Below are 17,857 nucleotides of genomic sequence, written 5' to 3'. Positions count from 1 at the left end.
TTTAATTCCATTTGGCCAGAGACTTGCAGTAAATTAGATTAATGTTAAAGTGTCATGTTTCCAGGATTAGAAAATGAATTCAAACGAGTCTCTAGGTGTGATGCTCAGCAGGTGGGCTGGGAAAGTGTTGAGCTACCTCTCTTGATGCCACCGTTGATTCGCCGCTCTCCGCCGTGTCTTTGCGATTTCAATAATCCCGTTTTAACAACCCGACAAACACGCGTCAATAAAATATGACTTTTAATAGTAGCTCCTTTTGGACTACTCAACAAATGTGACTCTTATGGTACACTATAACTCTCTCTCACTGCCAGGCATAAGCTATTGGCCGTTTTTATCAGGCAGAAAACCACAGACAAGGCTGTGAACGAGTGCGAGAAGGACAAGTAGTTATTCAGAAAGTGATTTTCCACTTGAACATACAGGAGAAGCCTCCTGAGGCCTAAGCAACTGTGGAAAGGGGGCGTTTAGGCCCAGTGAATGGGTGAGGAGGCACTACTATGAGGTGTGGCGTACGGTCGCTGTGTTTGTCAGGGCTGATGGATGGCTCTAGGCTGTTTCGGGATCATAGATGATTGGAAGATTGAATCCAGGTGGGACGTAATCGGGTGTTAAATGAGACAAAGAGACGTTTTATTGACGCAATTGGGCAACAAAGGAGTATAGTAGCCCACCTTGCACAAACAAAAATGGTCTTGCATGTGTGATGATGCTGTTTTGATGTGCGATGTTGCATGTGCCCACGGGTCCCAAACATCTCCGCTGTGCTTATTGACTTTGCACATAAACCTTTTTAATGATGATGCTGTTTAAATTGCGCCATTGATTTTAATGCGCCAATTACATCTATAGTGTATCAGAGTCGATATGTAGGACAGCAGTACAAATAGCTGAATATGAGAGGGCTTTAGTCCAGCAATTTTCTATGAGTCTTAAGTGCCTGTGATCTGTAAAACACCTCACTTTCCTGAAAAAAAAATCTGCAATCAATACTTTGGAGAAAACCTTTTTAAGGCTTGCCGCTACATGCGTTTTCTGCTGAATGAAAAAATAATCACGTTTTTTAAGCGCCTGCAGGAAAAACACGACGCCTTTAGCATCATTACGGAAAAGGCCGTGAATCCGCGTGCCATAGATCTACGCGCCTGCTTATTTTGGCACGATTGTAAGTATCTTTCTTTTAGAGGCGCGAATGTGTCGTGTGATAGGAGGGGACGGCGGGAGGCGGCGGGTTGAGATACGGCATTATTTGACAGTGTTTAATTGGAGAGTACATTTGAGAAGCAGCCGTCCCCGCCGCTGGCTTTGCTTCTAATTGCTAGCAGCACTGCGCTTAACGAAGCGAGCGAAAACGAGCGTGGGTGAGGGAGAGAGCGAGGAACAGAAAGAGAGAGGGGCCAGGTTTCCACGGCAACAGCAGATCAACAGTAGGCAGTAGCCGAGGGGGTAGTTTCATCTTGAAGAAAGACCCTCTCTACTTAGACTCCCTCTTCAACAGGAAACAAATGCCCCAGCCGCACGTAAACAAAACACCAGCGAAACGGCTCCTTTTAAAGCTCAGCCTGCAGAGAGCGAGGCGAAGCGAAAACCTATCCATTAGAAGGAGATTAATGAAAAAAACTCAGTGGGTGCTCCCTTCGCAGCCTCGGTTAAATAAGCCGCTACGAGGATCCCTGTCTGCGAAATGTGCTTCTATGTGGTCAAGAACCACTATCATCCCTGATCTCAATTATTATTCATGCAGCTTTGCTCGTTTCATCCGCCGTCCTCGGGAACGTGTACGCTGTAGGTGATGTCAACAAGAAGCTGAAGAACACCAGCAATCTGATTCATTAATCCTGACTGTTGAGTATCTGGTATTAAATGCTAATCCTTCGCCTTGGTGTAGTTCTCCTGAAGACCATTAGAGGGCAGTTTGGCCTTCTAAACTATCCTGATCTTGCGCTTGCTTGACAGTGTAACGTGTTTCCCAGAGTTGTCTCTTTACTCACAAATACTTGCTCTTGAGTATTTACCTCACTTTCCATCTTGTACGTTTGATATTCTTTTTAACTTGTTTACGACTCTCGCTTTTTCCCAGCGTTTGTTCGCTGGCTCACATCCATTTATTTTTATCTGTGAAAGCTATCATTTCAGAGATGCGCGAATTACGTCGTGGCATATCTATAAAGACAGTGCACCAAATGAAAGCCGGATTGATTTATTGTCTTTCATCTCAGCGTTATCATCTTTATGGCTTTGTCTTTATTGTGCTGTCGAGTACTGGGAGGTCTTGGGCGTAACGGTTTAACTCCTTGTAGAGGAGAGAATTAGGTTTCAGAGACTGAGAAAATTCAGGGTCTTGAGTTTTTTTGATCATTAATATTGATGGACAGCTTTTTGTGAAGTGAGAGCTTCACATTACTAGATCTCACATTCGCTATTCTGTTCTATTAAGTTCCTGTCAGTCTGGCGGAACTGTAACCTTTTCCTCTTTCTCTGTTTACACAGGCGAAGAGACCCAGAGAGAAAAAAAAAAAAAAAGAGTCTTATATCTTTGTCAGATCAATTTGCTTTATTAATGAAAAAGCTTTATGGAGAGATCACAGTCCCTAGATTCATTCTTAAACAATGACTCACCAAGCAAATGTATTTCTTTGTTTTTTTTCTTCACTCATTTTATTACAAACTTTGCAAGGACTTATTACAAGGGGTTTGTTTTCAACATGCGGAAACGGAACAAAACGAAACACATGGGAATCAAACAAACAAGTCGGATCGGACAATCCACTGTTCACAATAAACATAAAATCTGATAAAGCCCTCGGTGACAGGAGCCAGTGAATGACTACGGTGCAGGCATACGACGGCCACATTCACACTGACTCGGCAAAAAAGATCGATCCATCCAAGGCATGATGTGCACATCTCAATAAACACTTTACGATTTTTATATGCCATCGGCTTTTGTTGTAAGATTTAAAAAGCTTCACTTGCATGTACATAAAACTGTACAAAAACAGATCATCACAAGCATTTTTATTCCTATATAAATATAACCAACAGTTAAGGATAACAAGTTTTGAACTCTCCTGCAAAAGACATACTTTCAAGGCAGCTGTCTTCAGTTTGGGGTGAACGGTGAAGATGAGTTTTGTGCAGTGAACGTCGCTTTTGTTCTCTTTTGAACCGGCACTAACATTTCAGCAAGAACAGTAAACGGTTTCTACCAATTATCTTTGGAATTCATGCTCAACTCGTCGCTTGCTTGACACCACACACGGGGGGGATGTGGAGAGCTATGTACAGAACGCTTTCTAAGAGATGTTTACCACAAACACCAGTTTTCGTTATTCTATGAAGAAAAGTCTCGCTCTAAGGACGAAGAAAAGACTCCCTCGTTCGATACGGTCGTCTCGTCACATCCAGACATCTAACAGCGAAAGAGCACAAATCTAAACACCAGTTTAAAAAACAACCACGAGAAGTGGACATTCCTCCGTCCGTCCTCCGGCATTTTGGCCGGAAGGATTCTAGGAGACTAGCCTTAGAATTACTAGGAATAAAAAAAAGCCAGAAGAGTCGAAACCTGCAATTCAGACTATCTGACTCAGGCTGGCATCGGAGTGGAGGAAGGTCAAAGCCTGCTTCACTCAGAGTTTGAATAGATGAAAGCCTTTAAGTGGTGGTAGAGTTTTGTGGTCATCTCTATCTTTTAGCCGTGTTAAGTCCAGGTCAGCGATCTCACACGTTCGCCTGGGCAGAGCGTGGTTTGCAGTGGAGAGGAGGGAAAGCGAAGCTGGGCTAATTACGCTATATCATGACTCTCCTCTCCCCTATCAGAGTCACTAAATGGCTTCGAAAACAGCATAATGTGCTTTCTTTCCTTAGGGCGGGATAATCATGCGCCTTATTTAATCATGGCTACGTCCAGTAATTTCCATACGTTTCAGCCTTAATTATTCGGCGAGATATGCTGAAGGCATTCGCGATGAGGTAAGTGCAGTGAAAAAATGCGACTCGCTTAAACAATTGAAGCGTTTGGACTGGGATCTTTTCCGTGATCTGTGCTTCCTTTGGGGGGGGCTGGAGTATTCGCATATGCCAACTGCACTACACTCATTACTCACCCCAATTAAGGAAATGCCCATTGCAGTACACCTCTTCAACCCTCCCGGCAGACACACGCGCTCGCCCGAGCACCGGGATCTGGGCAGGGACTGTGCTGCGGCAGGTGAGGAAAAAGTAGCGATGTCGAGGCGATGCACTGTGATGCAGTAGTAATGATAATGTCCATCAGATAGATGGTCCTTGAGCACAATAGATAGTCATTGTCAAAATGGTCCCCCAGAGATTCTCTCAAACATGGAGGGAGACACAGCTTTAGAGCAGGTTAGATAGTCAGCACAGTGTCAAAGAAAAAAGAAAAAAAAAGCCCCAAAAAGCAACCAACCCGAAGAAATACCCAATTGATGGAGGACAGAACATTTATGTGAAAAAGACAAAAAAAGAAAAGTGGCTGGAAAGATGGTGATGTGATCGTTTGTAACATTTGTCTTTTTTTTCTTTTTGATTGTGGAAAAAAAACATGCACAATTGACATGCGAAAGACAAGACAGGATTATCAGTCTAATTTGTCCATTGTGATTGTTATATACAACTGTTTTAAGGCATTAATACATTTGTTCATCAAACAAAGTCTAAATAGGACACAAAGGTTTCATTTAAAACTATGTAAACCAAGGACTGTGAATATGCAGTTTGATGGAGATGAGGCGCGTCTGTGGACTTCACATACCATTGAGTTAACGAAACGATACTGATAATTTGAGGGGAGGCAGGTGGTCTCCTCCTCACTGAGGCTGTGCTGTGTGAGCCGTAGGCGTCTCCGCGAGTGCCAGGCAGCGTTTGCACTACACCGTGGGAGTTCAGGGGAGATTCACAGTGCCAAAAAAACACAAGTTCTGCCACATGACACAAAAGTATGCAAGCAGATTCTCATCTGTTGAATAGCGTGTTAATGTGCCAGAAGCCACATGTGTTACTTCTCGTGACAGTAGGTCCCCTGACGCACAAACGCACACACCGGCATATGCTAAGGTCTGTCATAGCGAGTTAATCGCTGTTAAACCCACCGCCCTCCCTCGCCAAACGCACACTTACACACAAACTATACACCGGTTTCAGTGTGCACATGGACACACAGCACCGCAGGTGAGGATCTGGGTCCTAGTCGGGCACACCGTCAGGAAATCTTCCAATCCAACTCGTCTAATCACGTTCCCATCTGGCCATTACAAACGTTCAGACCCTCAAAAGCAGCAGTAAACACACACTTCAGGTGTTCAGGCTGATTTAGATGTAACTTTTGATCTTTTTTATTGTATTTTTTTTTTTTTACTATTTTTCAACTCAAGCCGGATAGTAATATTCATATATACACCATACAAATGTATTTACAGCGTTTTACATGTATAAAGACTGCTCTCCTCTGAGGACAGGATCAAGTAAAGAGTGTTAGACACTCTATGTGGCTCAAGATCCTTTTACAGCAGTATCTCCTGCCCACTACAGCACTTGGTAATCTAGTAAAAGAACCCATGAACATTCCGTAGGCTAGCGAAGCTAAAAGTCGGTTAGTCACGTAAAAGTATTTATCGGTTGTTTTTAATGGTATGCAAAAAAATTACAGTTACAAAAGAAATAACGTGTTAAAAGTGATAATAAATAGATGCATGAATGAATGAATGAATAAATAAATAATAAAATAAATAAATAAATCTACTCTGATGACAATAGCGTATTTTCCCACTATTCAATTGATATTTTATCCTGTCGCAGATCCGATGTTCTCTGTTTGCAACCGTGTCTCTGTAACTTCTGATGTGTGTCAATCACAGATGGTGGGTGTGGTTATCTCACAGGTATATCTCTCTTTTCGAGGCGTGATTGGAGGGGGGGCTGGTAGGCGGGAACTCTGATGTCACCCTCAGAGGCACCTCCTCTAGTGGGGCGTGGTCACTGGGGGTGTGGTCACTACTGGAGTAGGCACTACGGGAAGGTGGGAGGCGTGGCCTGTTCTCCTCTCCTCCCAACCTCACGCTCCCATTGGCCAGGCGTCCCAGGCTCCCCCTCTCCTGATAAGGCACAAACGTGGACAGTTTAGGGGGGTTGCGTGTCTTGCGGACGGGCGAAGGCTGACCGGGCATCCAACAGGCATCTGAGTGACCAAGCTCGCTGCACTCCTGGCTGCAGTTTCCCGTCATGGCAACGTCAGGCAATGAGCGAATATCTGCAAGAGGAAGGCACACACACAAAAAAGCAGTCTTTAATGATCACAGTAAATTATTTTAAAGAACAACAAATCAAAACTTGTTTTGATACGCTTGAGTTCATCTCTACCGGGTGAGTCACAGAGACACTGCAGTTCACCTAGCGTCAAATGCAAGCAACTAACAGGGAATACACAAAGAGCTGCCAGTGGTTGCTATGCACTGTGGTGTGGTTGCTATGTGAGAGACAGTTGTTGCTATGCACAGTGCTGTTGTTATGTACTGCACACTGGGATTTCTTCAGTGGCTACTGTGGGTCAGATTCGTCTGGGTTGATGTGAATGAAAATGGTTTCTTCAAAGTGTTGGTATGTCGATTGACGGTTGCTACTCTGTGTGAAATTATTTTCATGATATGTCATCACAACTTTTTTTTTCTGTCAAATCAATTTAGATGAATTATGTGGTTCACATAAAATAATATTTTGAGTTTCTGTTAATTAAACCAATCTCCTTCTTTGTATTACCTAAAAAAAATTTTTAAGGTATGCCCACATACATAAATGGAAGGGTGAAAGTGTGAAAGTGAAATTAACTTTTCACTGCATTTACGCCACTTAGACTGCAAAGCCCTGATATACATGTCTTGAATATTTATGTACTTATACACATACAGGCACGCCTGCATTCGGTATCCTATTTCAACGCTAAATGAGACCCACCAAGGCCCCTGAAGGAAAATTCAGTGCTAAGGCTTATTGATTGGCAGGTCTGAAATTAGTGAGCCTCTGATTGCTATTCATTTTCCATTCCACTGTTCCCTAATTAATTAAATAGGGCCGAGACCCAGTGACCTCATTCCCAGTGACAGAGCCACACACAGAGCTACATTAGCACACACACCCTGTAATCCACCAACCACATGCACTCTTTCTCAGGAGCCGTTCGCTCCGTGTACATGTTCCTCACCCCTGTGCTTTCACACCAGAGGTTCTCAACCTCACAGTCTTTATTTTATTCTTCTGTAATTGTTTCTCTAATATTCGGAGAGTTTAATAGAGTTGATTCATCCGTGTTAGATATAGATTTGGGTCGCTAAAGACCCGAATATGTAATAATGATTGGCGAAACATTCATGCATTTAAGGGATAAAGGTAATATTTCAGATTTTTGTTTGTATTTTCAGTTTCTTTGGATAAAAATAATTAATTTTTGTTCAATTAATCTACTGTCATTAAAATATTAAATACTTTTTTAGACTGCTTGAAGGAGATCCCATAATAATTTAAAATGGCTTTACACTAGTAACCAAAAATATGATATTTTATTATATGATTAATATAAAATATTTTCATTATCTCTAAGGGGGACACTTAACTTAAAATGATATTGATCATCTAAATCTAAATATGGAAAAGACAGATCACTATTTATTATAATGCCAATTATTGTGCCTTTAGCCCCTGCTGTTGGGGATAAAGGCACAATAATGGACACATTTCCACTTTCATAATTGATATATTTCCACATTCACAGAGAAACACGGATGTGTATAAAAGTGCTGCGTAGAGTTGTGTCATCTAGTGGTTTAGAGGTAGCACTATATTTTACAGTCCTGTTCCCCATGTACATATGTTCTTATTATAGTTATTACAACAACTGGGTAATAACTAGACCCTAACCCGGAACCTGCCCCTAAACCTAACATTAACCCATGTAGTTACCTTATATTAACCAGTACTTTCTTAGGTAAGTGTACTGTAAGTACACACAAATGTGCGCACTGTAAAATAAAGTGCAACCAGTTTAGATGAGAATAAAACCAAATGTGCCTTTTGCTCCAATTTGCCTTTAGCACAGTTGAATCCTAAAGTTAAGGTCAATTATTGAATTGCATAACAACACCTCTAAAAAGTGAAAACTAAAACATCCAAAACATCAATTGGGAATCAATTTGCATATTTATTTACAAATATTTATCGTTTATGAAAGTGGAATCCTTGAGAAGCCTCAGAATCGCTAAATTATATATGGTTCCCATCCCAAAAAAAATAGGTTGCGGAACGTTGAGAACCTCTGATCTGCACACTCCTGCCTGCCATGTTACCTTTCTCTCCACTTTGGATTCATTCTCGCCACAGCTCCAAACTACTTCATCTTCCAGAGACAGAGAAAATAAAGAGAAAAGTAGTGGAGACCCTTAAATGTGCGAGAGATCTACAGATGGCAGCCCTGAGGCAGACGCCGGGGCCCAGGGGACGTACCTCCACTGGCCTTGAACATCTATGCAGCTTTAATGCACTCATTAAAAAGAGCTCTGTAAGGCTCCACAGGCACAACATAACTGACAGTTCTCTCCGCACGAAAACACAGCACTGACCCCACCAAAGAGAGCGTGCCGCACAAACGTAGGCTTCAAAAAAACTCCCAATAAGCAGGAGCCGACATGGTCAATACATCAAAGAGGTCTGGAATGGTGTAAAAGAGGGCGTTTACTGGAGGAGGAAAGAGGCTTTATATCTCACCAAGCGGAATAGATCAACTCGCCCCTCTGGAACAAACACATTAGAGTCCTGCAGTCCTGTTTGTGTGTGTGAGGGCTAAAGTGTGTGGGAGAAAAAGTGTGTGGTGAACTCGGAGAATAATCAAGTGTGTGTGTTAGAGGCGCAACGTTTGTGTGTGCGAGGGATAGGATATGCGTAGGATCGTGTGCATGTGCGTTAAATGGCGCTACTGTCTGTGTTTGTAAAGTAAGAGTGTGTGTGCATGTGTTTGTGCAAAAGAGATGTGTGTGCTACAGATGGTGTTTGAAAGGTGAGGCGTTGGGAGGGTGGAAATGTGTGCGTGTGATGTTCTTGTAGGCAGGTGTGAAAACGGTTTTTCTTTCATCTTATTTCTTCCAATTATTATTATTAAAATTGTAGAATAGCCAATCACTTGTTTATAAATGCAGATCTAATCTTTCTGTAGTCGTGTAGTTCTGAAAAGTGGAAAAGAAAGCATGGATTTCTGGTAGATGTTAGACGACATGTATCCTAAATGTATCTGTTCGTTAATTTGTCCGCTTTCATTTGGAAAATGTTCAATTAAAGACGTATATTTTAATAAACAAATACTGCAGTTATGACTCTTAAGTTCTGATTGGATGAGCCACATTTGAAGTCTTTTTAAAACGCTCATACACAACCTACAAATCAGGTAATTAATATGCTACATTAGGTCATTCGGAATAAATCCAATATGATTTCAGATTCTGAAAGGTCTGTTTATGAACCCTAAATGTTGCAATCCGATTCACATATTCGTTTACATGTGGATTACATGTTTAAAACATCGCAATAATGCTTCCGGAGCTACCGTGACTATAATTGTTGTTTTTGCATTAATTACACATCTAAAAAGAAAACAGACATATTTGTCAGAAAAGCAATTTTTTTTTTTGCAAATATTTAGCAAATATGCAGTCTCCTCCACTGAGTGAATAAACATACAGGTTTGTAACCTTGGCTACACCGATTCACTGATATGTAGGCTATCTTAATTACAGTACCATATAGCCTACTGTTTTATTTAGGTTTAATGGGCATAGTAATACTAATAATATTAAATAAAGACACAATCAGTGAATGGATTTAAAAGGCAGTGAGATGGATGGATACAAATGTTTTCTTGTAGGCCTATTTTATTTTTTGTTCTTAAATATTCTTACTTATGATACAATCAGCAAGTATGTTTACATGTACTTTACAGGTTTTATTCAGCTGGACTAAAGCAATAATTATAATTTTTTTAAATGTCAAGTAAATGCTTTAGTCAGACTGAAAATTACAACTCACAGACCTAGATTATGTGATTGTAGCTTGACTTTGGCATTAATTGTCAGATGATGACTGTAGCTCGATTATTATAACTGCCCTTCAAAGTGTACTTACTGTAAAGCAAAGCTTCAAGTAGTTCAATTGTTACTGCTTATATAGCTTACTGAAATGACATTCATAAATGTCATTTCACATCTTAAAGTGGTGTGCGTTTTGATGTTTACTGTGGTTGGCATTGCGTATGGGGTTTGGACCACACTTTGGTATTCTCTCTATGCAACAAAAGCTTAAAACCATCCAGGTTTACAGCCTTAATCACAGCACACAACCTGGAAGAGACCAAAGGAAAAGCAGAAAAAAGGAAAGATGAAAGAGCACAAAAATGGTAAACTGTGCGCTACAGGCGCTTCGCCGTGACCACCTTAACATGCAAAACTTGCTCGTCCTTTCGTTTAAAGACGTATGTAAGGGTGGGTTTGCAGTGTTCTTGCATCAGGGAACCAGTGGGATGACTGGTCCCGTGGATCTGCGGCAGGTTTCCTCTCTGTCTGATCTCCAGCCGAGGGGTAGTGGGGAGGGGAAACGGGCATGTTGCTCTTCCTGAGATTTCATAGAACACCTCCTGTTTGATCCAGCATGCACACTTTCTAACGTACCCTCAGCCTTTTGCCCTCTCTCTGTCTCTCTGATCCTCTTTTTTCCCAGTGCTTTTGCCCAATGACTCTTCCTTGCTTTTCTCCTTTTATTCTCCCACCCCACCCCTTCCCTTTCTCTTTTACTTTCTCTCCAATCTGCCACATTTTTCTCTCTTTTCGTTACCCTCCCTCCATCCTCTACCTGCTGCTTCTGAGTGCGCCGCTGTGCTCTAATCAGCTGGAAATTACAGTCCAGTTCACGGAAAAGCAGGGCAGATGAAAAGAATCTGTCTGACTCCCCGATTGTCCACGGTTTTAATCAAATGTGCAAAATTCTCAGGTAATTATAAGAATCTATTATCAGAAATCAGGTGCCCTGCGGTTAACCACGAAAGAAACAATGATGTCTGTATTTCTGTAATAATTTGTGGCAGCCGTCTTCTTGCCGAGGGAAAATGACACAGCTTGGTTTTGCCTGACATGCTGAGGTTATTATCAGACACAGAAGCTCCTCTAACAAGCTGGCACTGCTGAGTATATCATGTTCCTCTCTGGAGCAACCAGGAAAGACAAAAGAAAATGAGAGAAATCAGCCGAGAAAATAACACAAAATAAGACAGATCTTTCACGTAATGGCAAAGGCATTCCAGGAAGGATCCGTATTTAAGAGGCAATGATGGCAAATTTTCTGGTGCTGAAACCTTATGGATGTCTATTATCCCAGTTTTGTTTCAGTGACAAGGACATTTCTGTTTCTCCATGACGGTATAGGTCATTTCTCAGTTACACAACTCTTCGTATTTAGAGCGAGAGGGGCTTTTGAGGGCACATCAAGTAGCATTTCAACCAACTGATCATGTCTACCCACCCTTCAATCTCTACCGCCTCAGCGTGGGGCTTTTGTTAAGCTAATCTCGGCCTCTAAATTTTTCACTCCAGAAAGTGCAAAAAAAGATTTCAAGGAAGATTTGATTCATTATTGAACACAGCACTACTCTATTTTTGTACTTGTAAGAAAAAGTGTGTTGATTGCAGCTCGGAGCGTTCGAGTTACAGTTGTATTCGGTCTCTGTTTTCCTCCTCTAGTGTTCGGTGTGCCGTGACAAACCTTTCCGTTTGAGAATGAATAGAATGGATGAGAAGATTCTTTTAGAAGATCCTTTAAAGAGAGGAGAAAGAGAGAGAGGTTGGGAAGTGGTGCGGCCATTTTGATGAACTGATTAGCAACTCGCTTCTGCCAGGTCCTCCTGGTGGGCAGCAATTTTTGGGCTAGGGATCATTTTCCTCTTGGCGCCGGAGCGGCGCTGCTTGGCTGTAGCATGTCCTGGGTTTTATTATGGTGATTGCTGGCATTTGTATGGTCGTATCTGGCTTTGATGCAACCCACTTTGGCACTATCAGTTTGCTGTTGGATTACGGGGTAACAATTAAAGTCTGGCTTTCTGATGTGTGACTGTATAATCACAAAGCATTAGAGCATGGAGCGAATGGGCATTGGTGTGTATGGCCACATCAGTAAGTGCAAGGGGAAGCGAACGTGTTTTTTTTCTGCGGATTTACGACATATGTTTGACTGCAAGGACCGTGTTGCCTTCGGCTTGCTGGTGAAGATGGAGAGCGGCCGCAGTGGACTTGCTCCTCTCAGCACTGCTGAAAATAAGGAAGTACATGTCAGAGCCACACAGCTCCGCTCCCTCTAGTGCCATCCATCATGGCAGGCCAGTTCAGTAGTTAGAGAGCGCTTCGCTGGCTCTCTGTATGTATGTGTGTGTGTGTGTGAGATGGAGGTATGAGCCCCAGGGCCTTTTTTGCCTGTATGAGCAGCCCAACTGGGGTGGAAGAGGATTTGGCTGCAAGCCAACAGTCTCTCAAAAGTGCCCTTTGCTCTACCTGCTCTAAGAGAGCTTTTCTGGGCAAGGCATTGCGGTGCAGAGGTGCTGCATGGGTTTCGATGGCGCCTAACCCCTTCTTGATCATCTAATGCAGTGCTTCTCAAACCTGTCCTGGGGACACCATTGCACATTTTGGATGTCTCTCTCATCAGACACACCCAATTCAAGTCTTGCAGTCTGTACTAATGGGCCCTATTTTAACGATCTAAGCGCCTGGTTTAAAGCGGCGCACTTAGGGCGTGTCCGAATCCACTTTTGCTAGTTTAACAATGGGAAAAATGGTCTAAAATTGTTGTCCCTATTCTCTTAATGAGTAATGGGTGTGTTTTGGGTGTAACATGCAATAAACCCATTAGAGTCTCATCTCCCATTCCCTTTAAAAGCCAGCTGCGTTTGCGCCATGGCGGATTCGCTATTTACATTGCAGAATTTGCAAGCGGAAAGACTGAATGCGTCTCCAGAGAGGAAACGGATCTGCTCGTGCGCGAGGTTAAATCGTGCAAGCAGACCATCTACGGGACAAGCTAGATTCCACCATAGCTTTATGTACACGATAATAATCTTTTACATTGTAATCCTTTTATTTTTAATATTTGGCATGTTTGTGTGGTGCTGCACATCCCTGTGTGTTTAACAAGCAGAGTGTACGCGCGTTGTGCACCCGCCTATAGGCGCATATTACTAATGCGCCCTCGAAATAACAACATAAATATTGCGCCATTGACTTTAGACCAGGTTTTTGTTGGTCAATGGCAGTCTATTTCAGTTTCCTCAAAGTAGTGACGCGCCAACAATGCGCCTGAACACAACTCGTTTTTAGACCAGCGGGCGCACAAATGGGCGCAAATGCATTTGCTATTTAAACAACGTGGCGCAGGACATGAAAATGATAACTGCGTCGGGCTGAATCTAGCAAAAAACACTTGCTTCGCGCCTGGCGCCACATTGCACCAGGTGTAGGATAGGGCCCAATGAGCTGAATCAGATGTGTTAGATGAGGGAGACATGTAAAATGTGCAGTGGTGGGGAGTCACCAGGACAAGTTTGAGAAGCACAGATCTAATGGACCCTTTTCACATTTCACTGGGTACTCCAAAGAAGAAATCGTCATAGTTGGGTAAACTTCTATGGTGGTGAACGGAAGCTACTGCAAATATAATTCTTGAGTTCCCATTTACTGAAAGAGCAAAAGAAAAAATATATGATGGCGTTTCTCTGACTTTACAAAACAGGTAAAAAATATTGAGAAATTGATTACGTTGATTACAAATTTTCGAACAAAATGTAACCATTTTTTCTGTAATTTAAAAGGATAATTCACCCAAAAATGACTGTAATCACATCACTCAACCTAATGTCATTCCAAACCCATAAGACTTTAGTTAATCTTATAAACACAAATCAAGATATTTTAAATGAAACATTTCTGTCCCTCCTTCAGGTAACCAAAACTTCCAAAGATCCAAAAAGGTCATAAAGGTGTCGTTAAACAAATCCATATGAATTGAGAGGTTTAATCAAAGTCTTGTGAATAGATACAATCACTTTATTTGATGAACAGATTTCATTTTTATGTGTGTGTGTGTGTGTTTTGGTTACTTAAATGGAGAGATCAAAACTTCTCAGGCTTCATTAAAACATATCTTAATTTGAATCTAGAAGATTAAAGGGTTAGTTCACCCAAAAATGAAAATTCTGTCAGTAATTACTCACCCTCATGTTGTTCCAACCCTGTAAGACCTTCGTTCATCTTCGGAACACAAATGAACATAATCTGTGTCTGTGTTACACGTCACCACGTAGGCTCACTATTGGCCGACGCTGGTCATGTGTGTGATGCGTGTGACACAAAAACACTATGTGAACCAACTCGAGGCCCAGATAGAAGGAAATGAATAGTGGAATAAAGTTGTTATTTTTGTTTGTTTTTGCACACAAAAAGTATTCTCGTCGCTTGATATACTTAAGATTGAGCCACTGGAGTCACTTGGACTATTAACGATCTCTTAAATACATTTTCTGGGCCAGCAAGTTTCAGTCACCTAGAAGCCTATGGAGGAGTGAGCCAGCTCTCAGATTTCATCAAAAATATCTTAATTTGTGTTCCGAAGATGAACGAAGGTCTTACGGGGTTGGAACAACATGAGGGTGAGTAATTACTGACAGAATTTTCATTTTTGGGTGAACTATCCCTTTAACATTAGTGTAAATGATGACAAATTTTCATTTTTGGGTGAACTATCCCTTTAAAGCCAAGGTAACATTTGTAACAAGGTAACACAATTGTAGTGTTATAAATGAACATTATTTTATTTTAAAATTGCTAGGGGTAATTGCATAATCACAGCCTGTGAAAAGAGTCCATTGGTTTTGGACTTTGGACTAACCCACTAACAGCGACTGCGGAGCTCAGATATGTTGTTCTTTCCTCTTTGTTTCGAGCTAATCCTCTGTCCGGCTTCACCTCATCACATCCCATTGGCCAGTGTCCTGCAACGTCAGTCTCCACAACTGTACATATACAAAAACTGTTGAGTATTTTTCAGAAATTTCTTAAAATTATCCCCCACGTCTCTATAATGTCTAACAGTTCCCCTCACTCTTCTATATTGTCAACTTCCCCAACTTTGCCTGTTATTTATTGGGTTATGTTGTGCTATGTGTATTGTAATGTTCTCCATCTGTCAGATCATCAAAGGTGTTTATTGTGTGAGCAATCCACATGGCAGTATAATAAGTTTCACTTCTGATTAGCATACAGGCACACACACACACTCACAATAATACATCCTAATGTTCCCAGAGAGCACGCTCAAATCGACCGCCCACAAAAAGAATATTGAATCTATTGAAACTCGCTGCAAAAAAAAACTTTTGAAGCACCAACATTTCAGCTTTACTGATGTTTATAAATTAACTCATATCTCACACCCATTAAATAAATCATAACGGAATGATACATTATTGAACTTTCGCGCTGGATTAAACAACTTCTGGCTGGGCCACATGAGCAGATCAAGATGAAATTTGGATCAGAGATGAATTATATGTAGCATGAAGATGAGGAATCTTGCCGCAGTGAAAGTGTGCTTTGTAACACCATAGTTCGATATACAACATCCAGCCAGGCCTGTCAGTCCACATGATGTAACTTAAGGGAAAAATTGGGCGTTATTTGCAGGAAAATGAGCGAGGAGCAGGCGAGAGGTTTGAAAGGGCTTATTTGTGCTTTATTGTAATGTGACATGATGAGGGTATAATCAGTTTCATTGAGGCGCAAAACGAAGGCTGATGTTGACGTTCCGTGAAGGCGATAATCATCTAATTTTTATCTATGATCAGCTCACATTGCCGAGACCCCATCAAGCCCTGAACCCGCCGCTGTACTTTGAATGATCCACTTTGTCCTAATGACAGATGTTATCTGCACCACTTGGGCCAATCGCCTCGTAGTCATTATAGACAATCCTGGGTAAACGTCGCAGCGATGTGTGAAGGGAGGGCTGAGTCAAAAACGGACGCTTGGAGAGGAGGAATAGAGTAGATGCACCTGAATATATAACGCAGATCAGATTGGACCACAGATGCTCACTGTTTATTTTAGAAAATAAACAGCTAAATAAAATTTAAATAAATTACTTTGTTGAAGTCATTCATATCTACATCTTGGAGTATTCCTTTTATTCCGTTACGAGCTGAAACTAAGTTGCATTGAGCTGGAAGATGCCTTCTAAATAAAAGCTTTAGAAGAGGAAAACTGATTAAATAAAGCAAACATTTCTTTATTTTTTAAAAAGAAAAACATGTTGAAAAGTTAGTCTTCAAACAATTCCACCTACATGTAAAATAAACTAATAAAAAAAACTAAAAGAAAACAGCAGTGAATACAAGCATTTCTTACCAAGCAATTCAGTCCTATGAATACATATTAAAATCTACTGCAGATATGCATGTTTAGATGTGTGATTCTATATGCGTCTCACATTTACAGTAGATGTGTGAGTCTATGAGTGTCTTATCAAGTGTATTCATGACTATTTTATTCAGTTTGATCTATGGCTTTCTTTTGAATGTAAGAAATGTAAGTTCTTATTCCCTGATATATGGAGTATGCAGTGATTAAAAGAAAATATCATATTGGCACCTCATGCCAAAAGGTTACCAACTGCTGGTCTAGAACCAACACAGAGCATGAACCATCTACGAACATGTAAATTTGCATTGTGCAGAGATGAGTTCCAAGTTAAGCTGAATTAATATACTGTAATGGCATTCCTCAGTGCTCATTATAACAGAAAATAATTTAGACTTTTCTGTTAAAAGATAATATAGAATTATTATTAATAATAATAGTTAACAAAACTACAGATACAGCGACATTGGTGTGATAGAATAACTAACCAATTTTCTGTGTTAAGTTAAAATCCAATCTTTAAACTAATGTCATGACCACGCAAGGCTGGAAAACCCTGTTGCTTTCCCATAAAGGCCTGTTCACACCAAGGATAACTAATATAACTCTAACTATTACATTTGAATCACTGCTCTAATTCTATGAGAATAATGAAGTCCACACCACAGCTATAACGATAATGACACAGAGAAACAATATCAGTGGAATCATTTTCAGAACGATTTGTTTTTTTCAGCTGATGAATGATAAAAACATTCAATCAGAATCCATCAAATTTTAAAGAGTATGAGCATTTAAAGTGGCAGATGTGCGATTTCATTATAGTAATCTTTATAGTTACAACCTTTAGTGTAGGATACTATAAAATGACTACACATAGAACAATTCTTACATAAAAATAACTAGATCTGCCTAGAACAGCAGTCTCAATTGTTAAAATTGTTAAAATGTGTTTTAAACATGGTCTGCACATTTTTGCTTTTAATCACCACACAGCCTCATTCACTTTTCCTTAACAAAAAAGAGTTTAAATATTTTTTTTTAACCAGAACACTCCTTTAACCCTTAAATGCAAGAATGTTTCGAAAATCTGCGACCCGGATCTATATCTAACACGGATGGATCCGTATTCGCGATCTCAAACATATTCTCAAAACTATAATTTTCAACATCTTCAAAATCAATATTTTTATTGCTGACAGCTTCTTCACCAGATCCACCATCAAGTGACAGTGAAACTAATATTTTATTGCGTTTAGTACTTGCTCTGCAATAAATTGCTGAGCCATTTCAAGTTTTGCTGATGATACTTCCTATTCTTTTGTTTTCTGCCTGCGGTAACTATGAGT

General features: G+C 40.8%; 1 protein-coding gene across 1 annotated transcript in view; it reads right to left on the bottom strand.

The window, feature by feature from the left end:
- Window positions 1-2,544: 2,544 nt before the first annotated feature.
- The window catches only part of pcdh1a (protocadherin 1a), a 78,006-nt gene continuing 62,693 nt past the window's right edge, over window positions 2,545-17,857 (bottom strand). Inside the window, exon 5 of the mRNA XM_084401437.1 lies at window positions 2,545-6,271. Within this exon, the coding sequence (XP_084257563.1) occupies window positions 5,898-6,271 (374 nt within the window). The 3' untranslated portion in view covers window positions 2,545-5,897. The remainder of the gene's footprint in view (window positions 6,272-17,857) is intronic.

The sequence above is a fragment of the Rutilus rutilus genome (genome assembly GCF_951802725.1).
Source record: "Rutilus rutilus genome assembly, chromosome: 25".
Classification (NCBI taxonomy): domain Eukaryota; kingdom Metazoa; phylum Chordata; class Actinopteri; order Cypriniformes; family Leuciscidae; genus Rutilus; species Rutilus rutilus.
Note: the sequence above shows the minus strand (reverse complement) of the source record. Positions and strands in the feature narration are given on the sequence as shown.